The 22,063-nt window shown below is 38.9% G+C and overlaps 1 protein-coding gene across 3 annotated transcripts in view; it reads left to right on the top strand.

The window, feature by feature from the left end:
• Positions 1-20,956, top strand: part of LOC5507897 (neuropeptide FF receptor 1) — a 41,765-nt gene extending 20,809 nt beyond the window's left edge. Inside the window, exons 2-4 of one of the 3 annotated variants that reach the window (XM_032376685.2) lie at positions 1,389-1,529; positions 11,943-11,983; positions 17,955-20,956. In XM_032376685.2, the coding sequence (XP_032232576.2) occupies positions 17,955-19,124 (1,170 nt within the window). In that variant the 5' untranslated portion in view covers positions 1,389-1,529; positions 11,943-11,983 and the 3' untranslated portion in view covers positions 19,125-20,956. Of the gene's footprint in view, positions 1-1,388; positions 1,530-7,765; positions 8,740-11,942; positions 11,984-14,539; positions 14,919-17,954 lie in introns of those variants that run through there. The other 2 variants (XM_048732176.1, XM_032376684.2) reach the window with 2 other exon arrangements.
• The last annotated feature ends 1,107 nt before the right edge of the window (positions 20,957-22,063 follow it).

Raw genomic sequence — 22,063 nt, 5'->3', positions numbered from 1 at the left:
CTACTCATAAGATGGGGTATCTCTGGTCAATTTTGCAACCATGTGGAGAATTCAAGTTTGCTACAATTTAAAAGTCAAGTTTCAAGAGAAATTGATAGCAATCAATCGATGTAAGCGTCTGGTTTCGCTTCTTAACAGGTGTTTATTTAGAGTCGAGGAAAAGGCGGAGCAAAAAATGACTCTCACGCTTTTTACTCTCTTTTCTCTTTTCCTCTAAGTGGAGATTGTACCCATGTTATTAAATAAATAATGAACAGTATTGGGGATGTAGGTGTACTTTGCTTTTTATAAACACAGCATCGATCAAATACTTTCATGATGTATACACTGAAAAACAACATTATCATGCCATAGCCTTAAAGGCATAAATAGGATGTCATCAAATAGGTTGTAATTCTAATAGAACAAACAGCTTTTTTACGGAATTCACTTAAAGTAAAAATTCATTAAGGTTTTGTCAAAGATTGTAGACACAGAGCAATGTACTTTTATTTGTATTGCTGTTGAATGATGCTTTTTAGACATTGTACCCCAGTTATGAACAAAATAAAATACGATGATATAATTACGTTCAAAAGGGCATTGTTACCATCCCAAGTATATCTTAATTTACGGTATGTTTTGAATTTTTCAAATAGTACACCTATAGTTCTGTCTATTTTGTTTTAATTGGAAGTTAAAACCAACCTGAAATTGGCCTTAGAGAGACAAAACATGGCTGATCCAGACCTTTTTTGTCAATACAATGGTTTCGCCTAGAAGCTCTAATGTGACGTCACACAAGTGTTCACCCAATAAAAAACCCTGTGTGTAACAAATTAAACTCGCTAGAGCTTGTAAGTAATCAAAGACCTAAAATACTTGACTTTATGAACATCGATTATAAACATAATACTCGAGCCTTTCGTCGTAAAAAAAGACTTATTATTGCCAGTTTCACTTTCATTTTGTTTGCTTTCTGAGAGGGACACAGAGTCTTAAATAAGTGTGTTTATGTTTGCATATGACTTCCTGTTTAAGTCATTTTTAAAGTTATATCTGCTACGGAAAAACTCAAAGATATCTGATAATATCAGAAACTAAACGGTCTGCTCTATGTAATACAAATAATAAAATCCAGCTTTAAACATAGTTAACAAACAGAGCTGTATTTTCATTAAAATTTTACACTTGGTTCTTTAAATAAAAAGTCAGAGTTATTAAAGAGTCCTTTTAATAACAGTTTACCAAATATGCCGCTTTGTAAATGCACTAGTGATATATAAGACAGATAACAGATACCGTTTGTCGCTGAAACTATCGTTTTTTTAAATAGAATTAAAAATAAGATTTTTTTCTATTTGTTTTATTAAGCTCACTTATTGTTAGTTCTGTTTTTAACTTTCCAGGCCATTACAGGAAAGCTGCCGATCTCTCATCTGCGAGGCCGCTATGCATTCTGGTTGAGCTTGTATTAGACACCTGACACAAAAGCAGCACTCAGACAGCGCGTCGTGTCAGCGAAAGTACAACATCTCTCTGCATATCAGGTATGATTTCTTAAAATGTTTGCTAATGCGATTTTGTTATAAAATTATGAAAGATTTTCAGAAAAAAATCATATTTTTTGTGGGTGAAAAGTGGTTTACAAAAAATTGAGTAAGAGAATAAAGTTTTTTTCTTGACATAATGATTGGATGTTTGCATGCACTTGAATGCAAGCTTTTGTTTCAATATATTCGTCGTTCCTCATGGAAAATAAAACCATATGATTTAAATGTTCTCGATCTTCCTTGTTTTGTTCTTCTACTTTCATTTTACAAAACTTGAAAGTTTAGTAAACGCCAAAATCTAGCCCAATGCAATTTTATTCATTGCTTATCTTATTAGAACTGGGTAACATTAAACATTCATGGCTAAAAAAACAATGCAACAATATTGCGAAAATGTATGATGCTTTTAACAACAAATAAGCTCGATTGCAAATTCGTTGCTTGATTTAGTTCCCTTTCGAGTCCAACTCATAAAGTGATTAATGCAAGTGAACGAACATTTGGGAAAGATACCTCCGAAAAGTTGTCAAAACGTCAGCCCCTAACTTCTGATCTATGCAAATCCCCAACATTTGACATTCAGAAATTTATGAAGTCTTTGATCCTTTTTGATAAAGATCATAAATTGCGTTTTTCCCCCTTGATTGTACTCCCGTAGTCTAGCTTAACTCGCCTCTCGATTCATGTACTACGGATTAAGAGACCTTTCAAAGGTTTTAAATCAAGTCATGTTATTACGATTGACAATGAATCATTAGGCGTAGATGTTTTAAGTTGTATTTGATACGAACTGCCAAATGCTCGCCGTAGTGGAAGAATGACCACAGGAGACTTATTAAGGCCAGAGAAAGATCAGTGATGATTTCAATTAGTTCGGTCTTGTACAGGCGCTTTCCCAGGATTGGCCGAGGGGGTGCGCGCATTCATAGGTATCATATGGAAATTGAAGATTCCTTAATTAATAAGAAATTATCCACTTTTTGGCCTCCAAGGGGGAGGGGGGTGCGTCCCCCCCTGTGTACGCGCCTGTTATACCTTTTATTCGACTTCTGATTAAAAGAAATTTCCAGCTAAATAGGCAACTCGCATTCAAACAACTTACTGACGCTTTTGTTAATGGCACATTGTTTTGGCACATTCTGTATAAAAAAAGGACTCTTTATTTTTGAGATGTTCGGAAGGGTAAGGGTTCTCTTTAGAAAGTTGACTAATTCCATTTCGGAGATCTACTATACCTTACCCTCTTTCTTTCAAAGCGATAAATGCTCTAGAAGTATGTCATATATTTTTGTCAGATCGTGACATAGGCCATCTTAAAATAAAGCGATACGGGGACGCCTAGGTATTGTTGACAGAAATTGGCAGCATATCTTTTGTGAGAGAAGGATTTGAAGCAGACAGAATGCTATTCGACGTCTGGCTTTAAATTCTGCATTATTTTCTGAGGTGAAGTGTTGCGAGTTGTCGTCTTTTGACACCCCTTGTGTGGGGGGAGAGTAATCTTTGTTCCTTGGTTTCATCGGAAAACGACCAGCCGTAAAGACCGACAGAAAAAAAAAAAATTAAGTCTACAATTAGCCTCTTGATATAAGCCAGTTAAGTTCAGAGCTCCGATAATAATAAGTCTATAGGCAGATTGTTAAAAAGACTAAAAAAGTCAAATCTCCTTAAAATATTCCTGCCCGATTTTTCTAGAATCCTAAAAAAATGGGTTTGACGATCAAATTGATTAAGCAGTAGTATGACACCTGGGAAAAGCCGGAAGTCCGTTATTCCTCACATGCAGACTTAACGAATTGAGGGTAGACATGTATATTGATGCTTTGTATGAAGCAATAGTAGTGCCGTGAGAAATAGATTAATCGTTTCATTGCTTGTGGGCAATGATGGATTTAAGTATCATAATGCGTCCCACTATCTGTCGCCACCAAGCGTAGTAGACCTATCGCGTCGTCTTTTAACGTTTTTGATAAATACGGTGGCAAAGACAATGGGCAAAACAATGTAAACAAAATTGAAGATTTGTTTTCTGATAAATAGGGTCTAAGGATATAAAAAAAACCATTTTAATACGTTTTTACGACAAATTAAAGACAAAAGGCAAAACCACATAAGCAAAATTTTCTCAGCTCTCTTATGACATTGTTGTGGTTTCCCAGAGGACCATTTAGTGGTACTAGAATAATAGAACAGACACTCATGCTTTGATTAGACATCGGCTATATTTGAGCGAGACTTGCTTACAGCTCTAATTGTTTATTAAGACTGAAGTTGCAGCTAATCGCTGCGGGTTTTCTTAGGTAAGTGAAAACTAAGAAAAACAAAATAATAATCGAACCTTGAAATAACCATTTTACCACACCAAGCCCTGTCATTGCAGCCTCTTTCTTAATCTACCGACTGGTTGCAAATATCGCTTCCTGCATTATCATCCCCATAACTTCTAGATGATGAAGATGAACATTTAACAATTTTTATTTTTCAAAATTGAAAAGTTTTAAGTGACGTAACATTTCCCCTCCTTTGTAAGCTTTTGACGTTTTAACTAGCTCGCTCGATTATGTCCACTCATAAAAAAAACTCATTTTTTTGTAGTACTGGTTTGCTGCTTGGATAGTTGATACGTAGGCCATGGTTAGGGGGACTGGGTTGGAGGAAATTCTGTTGCGTGACAGGTGCAGTAAAAGAGGAGAGCTTGGAGGAAATTCTGTTGCTTGACAGGTGCAGTAAAAGAGGAGAGCTTGAAGGAAATTCTATTGCATGACAGGTGCAGTAAAAGATGAGAGCTTGGAGGAAATTCTATTGCGTGACAGGTGCAGTAAAAGAGGAGAGCTTGAAGGAAATTCTATTGCATGACAGGTTCAGTAAAAGATGAGAGCTTGGAGGAAATTCTATTGCGTGACAGGTGCAGTAAAAGAGGAGAGCTTGGAGGAAATTCTATTGCGTGACAGGTGCAGTAAAAGAGGAGAGCTTGGAGGAAATTCTATTGCATGACAGGTGCAGTAAAAGATGAGAGCTTGGAGGAAATTCTATTGCATGACAGGTGCAGTAAAAGAGGAGAACTCCCCTTTTCTATAAAAACATTACCGTTCCGTTTTCGATTTAGAATGTCTAATGAGATGTTGAAGACCAATGAAGGACACGTCCTTACTGAAACTTAGTCGGTATCAATTTAACCTCCTTTTACAGCCTTTTTTCGAACTCTTTGATTCATTGAATTCTTTAAGGGCTTCGTATTTGTTCTTTTAAGTTTTTTTTAAGTTTTTTAAAAGTTTTAGTGCGTGATTGGTTGAGACGACCTTGAAAAATCACCGTCAAAGCTACGCGCAGAAGTCATATTCCTTTTAAAGTCACTTGCGCGGTTGTCTTAGGATAATATACATAGAGTATGTAATAATATAATGCAGAAACTTCGTATTTAATTTATACAAGTGTAATCCAACAGAAATGAAACAAATTCTCGTAAAGTGTAAGGTTTGAGTAAATGCACAGCCAGTACCTTAACAATGCCTATTTCCAATGCATGTCCATCCACTCGATTTAGACGTCCAAACCACAATGTTGCATTTAATATCTTAAAGGTAAAAAGAAAATCCACAGAATTGTATATTTTTTTATTATTTTTCATGATTTTGACTATGTTCAAGTTTTTGTTGTTGTTCAAAATAAATCTTTAACCGTGCATAATGCTTTTTAACCTTGCTGTTCGATGTTTCCGAAAGCCCCGGAACCGCATTCTCTATTTTTTGGGAAGGGCCCCTGAATGGCCCCCCGAAATTTCGATGTGCTCGCACTTTTCGGCTAATTCTCGTAACATGCTCGCGCATTTTTTTCTGCCGTGCTCGCATTGTATTTTTCGATGTGCTCGCTGCTCGATTTATCAAACAACTAAAAATGATCGGTCTCGCATAAAAACGGGATGCTCGCAAGCTCGCAAGTGCTCGCCAAAGACCACTCGGAGGCCCTAGTGGAAAATGAAGGGAGAAAGGTCTTTGGAAGGCTTATGTGAGGGCTTTTAATGAACGTACTTTTAATTTGAGCTTGAGGTTAGCATCATAGAAGTGTCTCCAAAGGCCCCCTCTATGCTCCAATATCACGACTTCTTTTATCGTCTTGATACCAGCTTAGTTTTAAAGTGATATTAGGGATGTCGTCTATAATTGCACAGCACAGATTGCACTGATTCCACTTTGTGTGGTCTAAGTTTAATGGGAGCATTTATTTTTTATATATAATCCATGGTTTTCTCATGCGCAAAATGGCGTCGTTATAGTGAGCTCTATCGGTGATGTCTGGAGAAGGAAGTGCTATGACAGTTGTTGATAAAACTATATTTTAATTCTAGGAAACACTTCTTTGGATTCTAATTTCTTGTTAGTGGGACAACACAGTTGCGAGACGCTTAAGAGTAGGGGATATGAGATTGCGGTATAATTTTGGAAATAGCCCGTAGACAACCAAACTTTTTGGGCAGTTTTGATTGATTGGTATATATAGACCTTTTAGGCAGTTTTTGACTATAAAAGGGGTAAAAGTCCAGGCATTTTATGAAAAAAAATGTTTTTAAATCCATCACTTATTGCAACAAAAAGTTTCCCGACATATCTTTGGAAACGTCAATCTCAGTATGCGTCAATAACATATAAAAAGTCCTATTTTGCTAACATTCCGATTTTTTGCGACAAACATGATCGTTCGTCAGCTATCGCTTATGTTATTGTTATTCATGAGCGCGTCCCAGCGAAGCTCAAAATAGACACGAATATCCAGTCGGCTTAGCCTTAATAACTTAAAAGTAATAACGACTTCGAAAAGCTCAAGACCGACACGAATACCTAGTTATTACAGCAGCCTGATATGTAATAACACTCCGAAGTTATTTTTTCACCATCTTTAAATGACTTTTAAATAATTTTACCTCCCTTAATCGACATGGAGAAATGAATCGAAGTATAATCATATGCAAATATTAGTTTAAATTTATATTTTAACCCCTATTTGTAACAGCTAACCCCACCCAGAACCTATATAAACTGATAGACAGTAATGCTATTTTATTTTTCTCAGTGCGCGCGCGTCTCACCTGAAAAAGTGCGCATTTCACCCTTTTGCACAAACAAGTGTTTTGCTTGCGCGTGCGCAGTTGGGACATCAATGCAGCCGTATAAATGTCATTTATGGTGGACGCAAATGAAATAAGAAGGAAATACCAGGGTAATATTTTCTGACACATTATTATGCAAGTAAAGATCAAGGATTTTTATGAATTTAATAAATATTATGTAGTTTTTGCGGCGTATCAGAATGTATCAGATTGTTGTATTACATTTTGCGTTTGTTTAACTACATTTTTCGGCGTATCAGATCACAGCCTCTTATGTGATATATATATGAATTCCTTCAATACCTTCGCAAAGGACTACATATTTCAAAAGGTCGAATTTACAGTCACAAAGGTGCTCCTGAATGGCAATAGAATCAAAGATGGTTGACAAAAGATGGACTTCTTACCAACCCTGAAAAAAATGAACTTCAAAGGGAACCCTAAAAAATGCTTGATCTATAAGGCTTATTAGAAAACTTGCGCTAAGAGATGACGCGACTAGCTGGGTGGCAAACTAGCGCGCGCTAAATTACCGCAACAACAACAAAAACTTATTCAGCGCTTGCGAGAAAAAGACAAAAAAAACTTTTTTCAAGAAAGGGTTTTCTTTCCTTTAAAGATTTTGTTTTCTCGTCGTTGTGACGGCCGGGGACAGGCGAACACCTTGAAGGTCACGTGATCTCTCAGCGCAAGTCCCCCTTTCTGTACGAGAAATCGTGCACTGCGCGTTCAAGTTGCCATTGAGAAAACTCACGAGTGTACCGAACAATAAACCCGATAGCTGAGAGAAACGAACTGTTGTACTGTAATGTTTTTTTTTTTCAAGAATTTGCAAAAACCTAATCTTTTGCCCATTTCATGTAGTCTCATATATACTTGGTCTATTTTGCTAAGGAGATTAGACTCGGAAGGGATTTGTATACGGAAGGAATATAATGACAGGTTTTTTGCGTTTCAGGATTGACTTATCGTCGAAAAATTCAAGGGGTATCCGGATTAATAATTTCTATCTTGTTCTATGCATTAATAGTTAATATTGAACTCTATTTTTTTAACTAGAGTTCATTCAATATCGCCATTATCTAAGTATGACTTTGGCTTTAGTTTATTACATCTGTTCAAGAACTCACTTACAGTACATATGCCCTAATATCATCGGTGTTTTCTTCAAACACGTTAGAAGTTTATTAAAAGCTCCCGCTTATGTCAATACCATTACACGCACAATTTATTCTTGAGTGAGATATTTTTTTAGGAGACCAGACATTTCAGGGGAGCTATCAGCCTTTTGGAAGAAAGATGAACAAGAGTTCGAATGGTAGCCGTTGCTACCTTTGATCCTGTCTGCTGTACCGGATGATTAGTTGGCAAATTTGATTTTAAAATGCTTCTATTTCTTTACTTTTTCTCATTCTTGTCAAAAACTTAGCTACGGCACGCTCGGCCAAAATTTCTATTGAACAATAGCCACAAAATAGCTTGAAAAGCTTCATCAACTGAACAATTTTTATTATTGATTCTAGTCCATATGTGTTTACACGACCTAGGAAGACACGCTTCAAGTTTGGCTTTTCGTGTTCTTTGATCTATAGTGATGAACTCAATTTGATAACACCAGAGAGCCACAGAGTAAACCTTGTGATAAGCGCCAACTTAATTTGTATGGCAGTAGTTCGGAGGTGTTCTCAGTCGTCTATAGACTACCGCCACTCATGTCTTTGTAGTTGTAGAGCTGTGAATCTCTATCCACCAGTTGGATTTGGAGAGAGAAGTAACCGCTACTTAGCTTGCTTTTTGTTGCTGCAATTCGTATTTAGATTTTGTCGCAAAGGTAAGCTGTCTTCCTATGACCTCTTTTTTTTCAGTTAGGGATTTCTTTATGGAGTTAGAGATTTCTTTTTATTTTATTATTCCTTTTTATTTATCACATTTTTGGTCTCTGATTTTTCTTTTTTTTTTTCAATCGAACTCAGCCTATCGCTTCTTTACACTTTTTGTTCTCAAATTTACTATTCTCTATATTTGTTATTTTATATATTTTATTTAAACAGGCTTAGTCACTAATCTAATAATATGGCCATCAGAGGGGGCGAGAATTAGAGGGTATGTATCTTATAGCGTAATCCTGACTGAGACTAGAACTCCACTGCACTTGGATTTGTCATCTATTCATAGTTTGTAAGCTATTTTAATAAACGCCTCCTATCTATTAAATTTACAAGGTTTTCCATGGTTTTTAGTCTTATAAGTCACGATATATTTCATCGCATGATATATTTCATCGCATCGCAAGTGTTATGGAATCACGAGGCGTGTAGTGCCGCTGGAGAAATGGTGTATTTTTCAAGTTTGTGCGCGCGCACTTGCGACCGGTGCCTGGAGCGTGCGCAGATGAGAGCACATTGAAAACAGTGCGCGGTGCACCCGAAAAGACCGTTTCGGGAATTTCGAGAAACACTTTTCGGGAACCGAGAAAGTTGCCCGAAAAGTCACACGAGAAGTTCGGGCCCGAGAAGTTCTCGGGAGTTTCGGGAAACGGGCTCCTGTTGTTGTTTATTAGATTGATTTTCTTCAAAGCCATTGGACACCAGGAGCGTGTACTCTATCATGTTGACTTTACGGGCTCGCTGCTACACCCGAAAGGGGTCCGTTTGATGCTCAAACTGTACGAAAGGGTTGCAATTTTGCGGTTATTTTACTTTTATAAAAGGATAGCAAATCGCGATTTTCTCCATAAAACGGTCAATATATTACCTCCTAAAATTCGAATGCCGGAACAAGATTTTGTAGATTTCAGCGACGACTTTTTTTTATCAAATACGTGAGTAGTTTTATGAATTGCTGTCGCAAAGCAAAAAAAGGATTTTACTCATTTGGCGAATTAGATGTTTCCTTCGGTGAACCTCGGTGAAGGGTCAAAATCCCTTCGAACCCCGAAGGAAGTGCCCCTAAAAACTCTCTTTGAATTGCACCGAAATCTATGGATTGCGCCATGTTTACACATGGCTTGGCACAGTGACTGGCTTTGGGGAAAAAAACAGCGTACTCCTGCTTAATACTTAACGTGCTTGACGGTCTCTCGACGTTTCGCGAAGAAAAAAGAACTCACAGACTCTCACGTTGTTCTTTTCAAAACATTTTATTCTTCATCACGAAGTTTTCAGACAATTACAACTCAGAGTCTCCAAGAATATGACTTAACCTGGAGATTTAGCGTTTAACTTGGAGACCTGGAGATCTGCTGCAAAACCTGGAGACTCCCGGTTTATCCGGGAGAGTTGACTGGTCTGAAACTTCCGGGAAATCGTCTTTACTGCGAGTTTGAAGGCCGCCTTTATAAAATAGACCCAGGCCCTAACATTTTTAGAACACCACAGGTTTTCCGCGCGCTCGCCCCAGGCTCTTTTAGACCATTTAGAAAAAACGACTGCCATTAATTGATATGAATTTCTCGTGCACTGATTTTTGACAATTTTCTATGTTAAAGGCCTAGTTTAAAGGCCGCATTAACGTCGCATTAAATTCAGTCGTATAAATTTTTTACAATTTTATAGATGGTTAATTCGGCGTTTAAAACCATTTTATACGGCTGGTCGAATTAAATACGAGTCTGCGAGATAACACGCCTGGTCCAGCCGCATAGTACGGCTTAAGTCAGATTGGTTTTAGACGCCGTATTATACATGCGCCGTATGAAATGCATAAGTTATTATAATGAATGCAAATGTAGCTAAACCGGCAGAATACGGCTATAAAAGCTGGTTCTCACGAGCGACGGAAGCGTAAGAGCCTTATGTCGCGTGAGAACTGGCTCGACATAAGCGCAAGAACAACGGGAAGTTTTGATAATCTTACGTCTCCGCTTACGCTTACGTCGCGTGGGAACCGGATCGACGTGAGCATAAGCGATACATAAGCATAATTTAACCAAACTCGTCGAGGAGGTATGGGCACTTGACTATGAACTGAGCATGCGTAAAACCTTGCGCTTACGCCGAGCCGGTTCTCACGCGACATATACACTTACGCTTCCGTCTCCGCTTAAGCTTACGTCGTCATGAGAACCAGCCTTAAGACGGCGTTGGTTTTCAACGCCGAATTAGGTCCCAGCCGTAGCAAATATTTAATTGAATTATGAAGTCACGCGAAGGATTATCCAGCGGTTTTAAATTTTTAAGCTAAAGTTTTAGCTTAAAACTTTCGCCTGTATTTTTAAGCTAAAGTTTTAGCTTAAAACTTTCGCCTGTGCACTTAACATTGTATCGAACATTGTATTTATTGGTCTTCTTCTTTTTTCGAAGTCAAATGGCGACGTACCATAAACCCATGTCTCGATAAACTCGCAATTTTATATTCAAGCACACAGAACACTAATTTCGCTTTTGCCAATTTGCATGCCTGCTTTTCTACTTACCTTACAGACTAAACCGTTTGAAACTGTTGATATGTGTTGGGCCGTGATATATTACAGGTTAAGGCCATTTTCTGCTTAGAATTACTGGTATATAATTCTTTTTCTAGTAATTTATGCAGTTATCATACGTTTATACACGGAAATTTAAGAACATTTTTAAAACATTTCCAGTCTTAAAATAACCCCAAAATAAGCACGGCTCGACCTAGTTGTTCTTGTTAAAAAGAGAGTGTATATTAGATATTATAAGAAAAAAAACTTTTATCAGATCGAATAAGAATCAAAATATAATGTGACGATACATAAATCGGGCTAAAACCAGTTCCTGTTTTAGGGATGAGACTGAGTGGAAGGCGGATGTAGGGCGGTTTAAGGCTGGACAGAAGTTTCGAGACTATAAACTGTGGTTTGGTAATCACTCAACTTTGCGGTATTCGACTTTCTAACCATCTAATATACAGACATAGCAAACAGGAGGTCTGCTTTGAAATATAACACACACTGAGACATAATGTCATCTGTCTTTCTATGACCTATTTTTTCAGTTCGAGGTCTATGTAATTTCTTTTATATTTTTTATCTCTGTTTTTCGTTTGTTTTTATTTTACATAAAAGTTTACATTTTTTTCTGAGAGACCAAGACTTTATTATCCATCTATTATACAGACATGACCTGGAGGTGTATTCGAAATATAAGGAACACTGAGATAATGTGATCAATCTTCTGAATGACATTTGAGGTATATTAAACTAGAGGCAAGACTTGACCGTTATCACAGTACACGGAGAAGGACGTAATGACATGGTTATCTTGTTATCAAGATCGGATAGGAGATTGTCACTGATTCTTAAGCTATAAATGTGTTGGCTGATGTTGGCTGCTTTTTTTTAGATTGCTGGCGCGCTCCCAGACGAGGACGTCGAGTCGAAAAGGTAAAGCTTGGTTTAAAGCTAGATTTTAACTACTTATCAAAGCGACTTTAACTGTCTCTCTGCACCACACTTATTATCTTTTTATTTTTTTGTCCGATATCAATAAGCTTTGTCTTTCTTGGCTATCAGCCGCGCTCGCAGGCTCGTCTAGTTTTCGTTTTTTCTATTTTTTTTTTTCTATTTTGTACGAATTGCCCGGAGGCCGGTAGATACCTGCAGGGTCGAAATGTTCCTCTAAAATCTCGCCAGGAAAACAGAAGTCATCTTGCGCTCACTATTAGCTACTAAGGCGCGTTATTTGATTTTTTTCCCCTTATTTCAGCGAAATTCAAAAACTTTGTTAACAAAGACCGCGGCGGGAAAATATCCAAAACTGCCCACGAGCAAAATCTTAGCATTCCAGCCCGCTCAAAAGCAAGTCAGTGCGCGCATACTACCGTATGATAGTCATATTATATGGCATTTAGCAAATAGATCTCATTTTTGCGTGCGTCAGTCCTGTAAGGGTGCACTGATGACGTCCAAGCGTGTCCTGAACAAAAATGACTGTTGTTCATGACAGACTGTGACGTCTTCTGTGCATTTATCAGAGGACAGACGCACAAAACAATGAGATCTATTATTTGTTCAACAATTCAAATGGTTTACTCCTTTACCATCTAGTTTTGGGGAGCGCGCGCACATGCTGACGCCAAGCGTGCGCGTGTCCTCTAATAACACATGGACTGTTCGAATTTTTGTACGTACCTCCTCAGGTCGCTACTGTAAGGTCGCTACTGTCAGGTCGCTACTGTCAGGTCCCTACTGTAAGGTCGCTACTGTCAGGTCGCTACTGTCAGGTCGCTACTGTCAGGTAGCTACTGTCAGGTCGCTACTGTAAGGTCGCTACTGTCAGGTCGCTACTGTCAGGTCGCTACTGTCAGGTCGCTACTGTTAGGCCGCTACTGTCAGGTCGCTACAAGGTCGCTACTGTAAGGTCGCTACTGTCAGGTCGCTACTGTCAGGTCTCTACTGTAAGGTCGCTACTGTCAGGTCGCTACTGTCAGGTCGCTACTGTAAGGTCGCTACTGTCAGGTCGCTACTGTCAGGTCGCTACTGTAAGGTCGCTACTGTCAGGTCGCTACTGTCAGGTCGCTACTGTCAGGTCGCTACTGTCAGGTCGCTACTGTCAGGTCGCTACTGTAAGGTCGCTACTGTCAGGTCGCTACTGTCAGGTCGCTACTGTCAGGTCGCTACTGTCAGGTCGCTACTGTAAGTTCGCTACTGTCAGGTCGCTACTGTAAGGTCGCTACTGTCAGGTCGCTACTGTAAGGTCGCTACTGTCAGGTCGCTACTGTAAGGTCGCTACTGTCAGGTCGCTACTGTAAGGTCGCTACTGTCAGGTCGCTACTGTCAGGTCGCTACTGCCAGGTCGCTACTGTAAGGTCGCTACTGTAAGGTCGCTACTGTCAGGTCGCTACTACAATCGTTCATGACCTATACAAAGGCACTAGCAAGAAATTTCGGGAAAACGTTCACTTAACGGGTTAACGCTCACCATTCGAGCTAGGTTAGGCGACCGAGCCTCCTATATGTCCACGCCACAGAAATCACAATTTCACCAAATTTTCGTTTCCTCAAAGCAAACCAGGGGGCCTGTGTGCTGGCTGCATCCGGTGAAAAACTCTAGCGCTCATGCAATATGCATATCTTGGGCTTCTTGACATATCGCAAAAGGGCTTAATGTAGTTTTTTTTAACATCAATCAATGGCTGCTGTTTTTTTAAATGGTCTTAAAGAGCCTGGGGCGAGCACGAGGGACACCTGTGATATTTCAAAACGTTAGGATCTGGGCCGGATTTTTCAAAATAGCAGCCTAAAATGTAGCTAACACGTAGCTAACACGAATTACAGTGGCGTACCCAGGATTTTTAACAGGAGGGGGCCCAAAAGGCCCTTTCAAGGCATTTTCTCCTGTATTTTAGATAATGTCTTATACATTTACTGTATTTTTGGCTGCTAGAAGGGGGGGCCGGGGCCCCCTTGGCCACCCCCCTGAGTACGCCCCTGAATTACTGCAAGTTTACGTGGAAATTCCTGGCGTACCCAGTTCTAGCGCGACTAAAAAGCGAAAAATGGTTCAGAGGAATGCTAGTTATTTGATTAAAAAAAATAGTTAAAAAGAAGTTATTATCATTGCTAGGTTTGTGTCGTCGATTTACTTGTTACGAAATATGTCGGTAAAATTGTTCGTTCACCCGCACTTTGGCTGTAGTAAGACGCCGCGGAATTCAATAATAGACCTAAGCACAATAATGGCAAATTTAAGATAAAAGGACCATTTAGGTCAATACTACACTTCACTTTCATTTCACTTAATTTCCTAATCACGTGACATCTTTAGTATTTATCAATAAAAGGTTTATTGAAGAAAGTACAGTAGCTAGAGCAGACTTATCCATCATTTACGCATGTAAAGTTCTCTCGAAAATAATCAAATTGCGCCAATATATTATTCTCATTATAAAGAGTGCGGCACATCAAATCACTAGTCTTGAGTAACTTTGATTGTCGCCTAAGGCCCAATTATCAGTAATTCTCATTATACGGCTATCGTGTAGGCTTTTAAACACGCACTACTCATATTGGTTACAGGCGCCCATTCGGCATTTCGCTCTAGTGACGGGAGTAAAGACATCTGCAGTTGAACGTCATTTAAGCTTTATGCTCGCCTTCAAACTTTCCTTTAACAGCTTGAGTATCGAACACTCTTTATTCTTATCCATTGCGTTCTGTACATTTGACTAAGGAAAGGATTCCACAGCCGTGTAAAGCTTGATAGTAACAGAAAAACGCCTTCCAGGGAGTTTTCGTGCGTTCGCGGTAAAGTTGTAAACAAAGTCATCAATTTTCCCTCCATCTGAGAAAAGACAACTTGTGAATCATGAATTTCAAGGTACCTACTTTCAAGTGTTTTATTTTTACTGTTGGTAACTAGATAACTTACTTATAATGATAGTCATAATCAAAATACCACGATGGGAATTGTTTTTTTTTTGTATGTGTGGTTATCGGTTATCAGTAGTTTTATACGATGCAGGTAAGTAAAGTTAAGATGAAAATCATTAAGCAACCAGAGAACAACCATTTATTGATTCTTTTTTTCGAATCCTTACACGAAACAACAGTCACTGAATAACATCGTTATAACGTCATCTATAACATGTTTTCAAATCTCAAGAGGGAAGAGGGCAGAGGGAAAAGCATTATTTCAGTTGTTTTAGTAAGAAAAACAGCTCACCACAGCTTAGAAAAACAGATTACCCTTGAGTAAAGTTAAAAACTCAACATCTTGGATGAGTAAAGTTAAAAACGATCTCTCTTACATATTTTGCCTTTTGTTTTATTTGGATATGCAACCTGTCAACTCTGCAGACTTGCATCCTGTCAACTCTGCAGATTGTTTTCTTTTTTATTTGATAAAAAATCAATGAAAATGAACATGGACTATTAGAAAATAAATTATCATGAAGTGCTCATATCGCTTTTCATACAATTAGAAATAGAATATCGACCAAGCACAACGATTACACGTGATAAGATTGCGCTCTGAGAGTCCATGTTTCGTAATGCGAGGTCACGTTCTAATCCTCCACGTGTCAGGTGGCACACAGAGCCAAATCCTAGGCCCACATGAATACACAAAATGAAAAATAAACAAAAATACTTAAACTTATGCAGTGCGCTTCCGTGGTCACTTGAACAACTTTATTAAGTAAGCCAATGAGGATGCGAAAAAATGCTGATTGACTGAATATCACTAGCCAACCAGCGAGGCAAAAAGATGCACTAGTGTTCATCATATCACGTCAGAATTCTCCTAGTCAAAACGTACCTGCTAATCAAAATTGTGTTATCGCATGCTGATTGGTCAACTTTCTGAAATCATTGTCTTGGTGGCCTCCACGGTAGCACGGATTTATTATCATTATTAATTTTATAAAGTGTAATTAAAATTACGCTCATTCGCTTATCCTTGAAGCATTATGGGCAATTCTACGACGTGTTAACTCTCGGCTTTAAAAAATAGGTTAATACATCACCGAGCTGACTTTTGTTGAATGGACACGTATTTTCTCGTTGTCATGTGGATTGTCTAACATTTTTTCGCAATTCCAGACTTTATGGCACTTGCTTGCCCTTGACATTGGTTATGACATGATTTCTAGTTTTCGTTTCCGTCGACGTGTTTGTTATATTATAGCAAAAAGCAAAATCCTCTCTCCGCTGATCTAGGTAGCACACAAACGTGACATGTACCAGTCGGTTAATAATAATAATAATCTAAGATTGCAGAAGATTTATTTGTATACTTTACGAAAGTGATTGACTCAGCAAAAACAAGCGCACGTTCTGATTAAATCGGAGGTTATTTAAATATCATTTTTTCTACTTCTTTTTGGATTTCGTATTCCGGCCTCAGAAAAATAGCCTGGAGCAATCCTTTAAGAACTTCCCTTCAAATTATTTGAGACGCAAGTCTTAGATATGCCAACGCACTAGGCTTACGCTTGCTCGAATAAGCGCCACGGCCACGGCCGATGTCCCAGACAAGGCGCAAAAAAAGCTGCCGGACTGTAACGCCAAAGAGCTACGAAAAAATGATACATATTTTAATAAAACAATAAGCTTTATCTGACTTAAAAACTTTCTGGCGCATTTGAAAGAATAAGTTTCTTTTCGTTGTGAGTGGCAAACTCATGTGTCTCGTGATCTCAGAGCAAAGTTCCTACCAAAAGTTCAGGCTACGCGCGCACCTTAGCTTAAAGACACAAAAGTCCATCTCCTTGAAAGGTAAACAGAAAAATATAAAAGTATAGAGACGTGATAAAGGTTTTAGGCGTCTAAATATGCGCGTTAACGGTTGCCCCGTCTTTAAAGCGAAGGCTTTGTGACCTTCTAAGATGACGTACAAAAATAATCGACATCCTAACTAGAAATAATAACGGGTTGCTAGTGATGACAGACCAACCATATTACTGGTAGCTTGGGTGGCACAGTTCGACACAACAGTGCGGCTGTATCTCTTAAGCTGTGTATACCATGGTCAGATATGAGTCGAAGGGCTACAGTATAGAATAGTTCACTTTTATACACCCTCAACCAAGTTGTATTAAGTCTTTGTAATTCCCAATGTAGGGTGATTAAACTCGATTTTTTTACAGAACATTTTAAGCCTTTATATATTCAAACAATAAAAACGGTCCAGCCAGTAACTTTCCAAGTTTGATTTATTCCAACACATACAGGTATTATATAAGAGAGAGTTGACGAAAGAAAAGTTAAATTTTTTAAAAGCATTTTCTTCGATTACACTTTTTCCAGTTGTTCTACTCCTTGGTCTGTAATTATGTAAGTATGTGAGCTACTGCACAGGCCTCAGGCTCCAAGGTTTTTGTGGACCGGAGAGAATACATCTCGATATCCGTCTAGGAAACTAACATCCTGGTTATACAAAGTAAAACCAACATTGTTCCATCGCGTTTGTCAAGTTTTTACAGCTTAGCCACTCGGCACGGAAATATTCGCAAAATGAATCAAAATATCAGTTATTTATAAAGCAGTACAATCTAGAAGGTCGATGAGCATTATTATAGATGTCTTTCCTGCCTTTTAAAGGAAGGTTGGATTGCATTCATTCTCAGACGGTATTCATTATAACGAGGCATCCCACGTTTAATTCAATGCATCTTTCAAGGAGCGTCAAGTGAAAAGTGAAATATTGTCTTGGGCCTTTCTAATGATAAGGTAATAGACCAACTGCATCTGCCCGCAGGCGGATGTTCTTAGGTTCAGTTCTGGTAAAAGGTTGAATCAAAACATTCGCGTCCTCCGTCAGATATTAGAGTGATGAGAGAGAAAGCTATTAGCCCCATTACGAGCTAAGTAATAGAATTTATTCTAAGCTCTCTTTGTTTTTGTATTTCCCTAGATGTCGAGGCTAAGTATGACGTCCAATACAGCTACAGGGATAAATCTAACAAGGGTGGAAAATGGATTAAACGGCACAGCAACGTCTCCCGTCATGAATATCGAGCTCTTCAGGATTATAAAACTGGTTCTGTACGCTGCTATTTTTCTTATCAGTGCTGTTGGTAATACAATGGTCTGCGCGATCATTGTACGACGCAAGAAAATGAAGACCGTCACGAATTACTTCATTCTAAACCTTGCGGTGGCCGACCTGGCGTTGACTTGTATTTGTATTCCGTTCGATATCCCTGTTCAGGAGATGGGCTACATCTGGCCTTACGGTGCCGTCATGTGCAAGGTCTTGTACCCACTACAAACTCTAACTCTCTTCGCGTCTGTTTATACGCTCACCGCGGTTGGATTGACACGGTACTGGGCGATTGTTCACCCGATGAAGAGACAACTAAGCATCACGCAGTCAAAGTTGGTTATCGCTTTTATTTGGCTGGGTTCTGTTGTACCCGTTTTTCCGTACGCGAACTCGCTGAAATTTACCCGAGCGACGCACACCTGTGAAGAGTATTGGAGCAGCAAAAAAGTGCGGGAAATCTTCACCGCTGTGATTTTCGTATTTCAATACGTTCTTCCATTGGGAGTTATTGGCACTGCCTACGCTGCCATTGGTCGAGAGCTTCGTCGCCGCAAAGCAACAAAGTCTGGAAACCACAAGTTACGCCATTTACAGGCACAGGAAGCCCGCAAGGTGGTTAACATGCTTTCTGTTGTGACAATGGTCTTTGCTATCTGTGTTTTACCAAATAACATCATGTGGCTCTGGTTAGATTTTGGTGACGCCGATCAAAAGGTTGAGTATTTTTGGGAGATAGTTGCGTTCTGTAACGTCGTGACGTTTGCGAATAGCGCCGCTAATCCGGTCTGCTATACAGCGTTGAATGAGACGTACAGAAGAGAGTTCAAGCGAGTTGTGTATACAATATTTGGGCACGCCCACTTGAGGTTAATCTTACGAAGTATAAGCTCCAGGACTACTTCTTTCTTCACGACATCGACAAAATCGAACATCGCGAATTTCTGGAAGGATGACTGTCTTGATGATTCCCCGGTAGACGCCGCCAACAGACAGAGATGTCTAGAGGCGGTCAACGGGTATACACCTACACAAGTGTAACATAGAGAGCATGCACATGGGGGTTATAGATTATAGTAAAACCAAATCAGCATTATTCTAAGGCTATTATGGTTACAGTTCAGTGGCCGACCTAGGGGGTGGGAGGTCCCTGCAAGTTTACGGGAGATTCCGTGCCTGTTTACCTGAAGATTCGTAACCAGACACCATTAAATGGCCAAAATGCACGAGAAAATTATTGTAGCGGACTTCCATATATGGTATGCAATCTCCTAATAAGGCAAGAACCGGGGTGAAAAAAACTAATGGCAACTTTTAAAACACATATGTTGATAAATTTTATATATTGGTGCATACCCCGCAATTGAGTCCGTGCCCCTCCCCACCCCCGCCCCTAAAGACTATCATTTCTGCGATACATTCCAGAAATCCAATTTCGCCAATTTTTGCTTTATACATAGCAAATCCCATTTTCTACAGTTGATACAATCTTGCAAAGAACTTCAGGACACTCTCTCACTCTCGGTAAACATTTGTACAGAAAAGGGCTGTGAGCAGAATAAAAAAAATGTCATGATATGTAACCCCTTACGATAAATCAGAATTTGTTTGATACACTAGCGATAGTTTGCATTCGTACAAACTGCACAAGGATTTACTGCTAACAATATTGGCTGTTTGCATATTAGGAAATGCTGAGAAGTTGTTATGGTCAGTCGAACGAGGAAGTCCACAAAGAGAGAATAACAATGAATTACTTGATGATCTCGAAATAGAAATACTTTATTTTTCAACAAAAGGTGACGTCATTGTATAAGGTGACTTTAATGCGCGACATGAAGCTTTGCAGGAATATGTATTAAACGATGATAACAGCTAAAACTTCTTCGAACTTCCAGAAGATTTATAAGACAGATACAACAAATCGCAGAAATTCTCAAGACGTAATCACGACAGATAGCTGAGGGAAAAATCTTATAGAGCTTTGTACGGCTTTCAATCTCAGAATTCTGAACGGAAGATCAGTTGGGGATCTCGAGGGAAGAAAAACATGTTTCAAATATAACGGAAGTAGCGTTGTAGATTATGTGATTGCTTCAAATAACATCATGAATAGCATTAACTATTTTATTGTCAAACCTCTGGAGCCACATCCAACTGATCATTGCTCTCTATCTTATGCTTTATCTGTCCGGAGCCCATCAAAGGGTGCATAGGCAGAGAGGACAGACCAAAATGAAGGATTAACAGAATTTAAAAGACTTATCTGGAAGGACGGAATACAGGAGAAATTGAAAGAGATTTTAGTTTCTAATAATATGCAACAAAAACTAAGCGACGCACTTAAAAACCATAGCACAGAGACAATGACCGCTCAATTTACGCAAGCGCTTAGAGAGGCATGCGAGGCGGCGGGCACGAAGTATCAAAACACAAAAACGGTAAACAATCAGAACAGCAAACCATGGTTTGACGAGGAATGTAAAATAGAAAAGGAAAACATTCGCTCGCTTGGATACCGAATCTCGAAAGAACCAAACAATCATTCTTTAAGAGATGCTCTGAATCGGGAAAGGAGAATCTTTAAAAAAACGTGCAAAAGAAAAAAAGAAAATCATTACGCGAACATAATCAATAATATCGACTTTAGAAATTCTAAGTCTTTATGGAGACAGTTGAAAAAATGTTTCCACATCGGTAAGTCAACAAAAGCGTCCCCAATTGAGACTGAAAATGCGGGAAAATTTTTTCAGCACTTCAAAAATTTGAATGCAACAAATGGAGCACAGCCCAAGCAAAACGGACGAATAGATCATGGGAACTATCGGGAGGGGCCCCTGGACTACAGAATAAGCGAGGAAGAAATTATAAAAGCCATAGAAAAACTAAAATCTTGGAAGGCACCAGGCGCGGACAACATATTGAACGATAGTCCCGATTCCTAAGAAGGAAGATCCATCGAAACCTGAAAACTACAGGGGCGTAACACTTTTGTCCACGTTAGACAAAGTTTTTATGTCAATCATGAACAAAAGATTATACAATCACCTAACGGCGAAGGGCATTTTGATAACAGAACAATGTGGTTTTAGGAAAGAGCAAGGAACAATAGACAGTATTTTCGCTCTAAAGTCACTAATTGACAAGCATATCAAAGCTAAACCCCCCCCCCCCAAAAAAAAAAGCAGTAGGTGTTACTGGGCGTTTCCTCGACATAATCCAATCAATGTACTCAAATGACAAGTCTTCCATAAAAATTGGAAGCTCCATAACTGAATCCTTTCGATGCTACGCAGGCGTAGAAGGCTGTATAATTTCGCCAACGTTGTTTAATTTTTACTTGAGCGACCTCCCAGAAAAACTAAATGAAAAACACCGAAATTATATTGACCTAAACGGTGTGCCATTAAGTTGCATTCTCTATGCCGACGACTTAGTTATCCTATCAAAATCAGCAAAGGGCCTGCAAAAATATCTGAACAGCCTCGAAGAATATTGCAAAGCATCCGAACTATCCATCAATTTAGATAAAACAAAAGTAATGATTTTTAATAACACCGGGAAAACTATGAATAATTACCGAATCTTTTACGGAACTTATAAAATAGAAAATGTCAAAAGTTATAAGTACCTTGGACTCCATTTTTGCCCTTATGGAAATTTTAATTTGGCTAAGAAGGAGCTAAAAAAGGTAGCATTAAAAGCGATGTTCAAGTTAAGAAAAGAAATGGGAGAGCACTTCAGACAAGATATCAAACTAACTCTCCTCCTTTTTGACACCTTGATACAACCAATCCTACTTTATGGAAGCGAAATATGGGGAGCGGACCACAAGGGAAAGTTAGAAAAAGATCCAATAAAAATGGTCCACACCAAGTTTCTAAAATGGCTTCTCGGCGTAAACCGATACTGTAGCTCGAACGCGTGTAGGGCTGAATTAGGACGATTCCCTCTCAGAACAAAGCAAAGTGTAGAGCGGG

Source organism: Nematostella vectensis, chromosome 9, assembly GCF_932526225.1.
Source record: "Nematostella vectensis chromosome 9, jaNemVect1.1, whole genome shotgun sequence".
In the NCBI taxonomy this organism is placed as follows: domain Eukaryota; kingdom Metazoa; phylum Cnidaria; class Anthozoa; order Actiniaria; family Edwardsiidae; genus Nematostella; species Nematostella vectensis.
The sequence above is the reverse complement of the archived record's forward strand: the minus strand, read 5'-3'. Positions and strand labels throughout refer to the sequence as shown.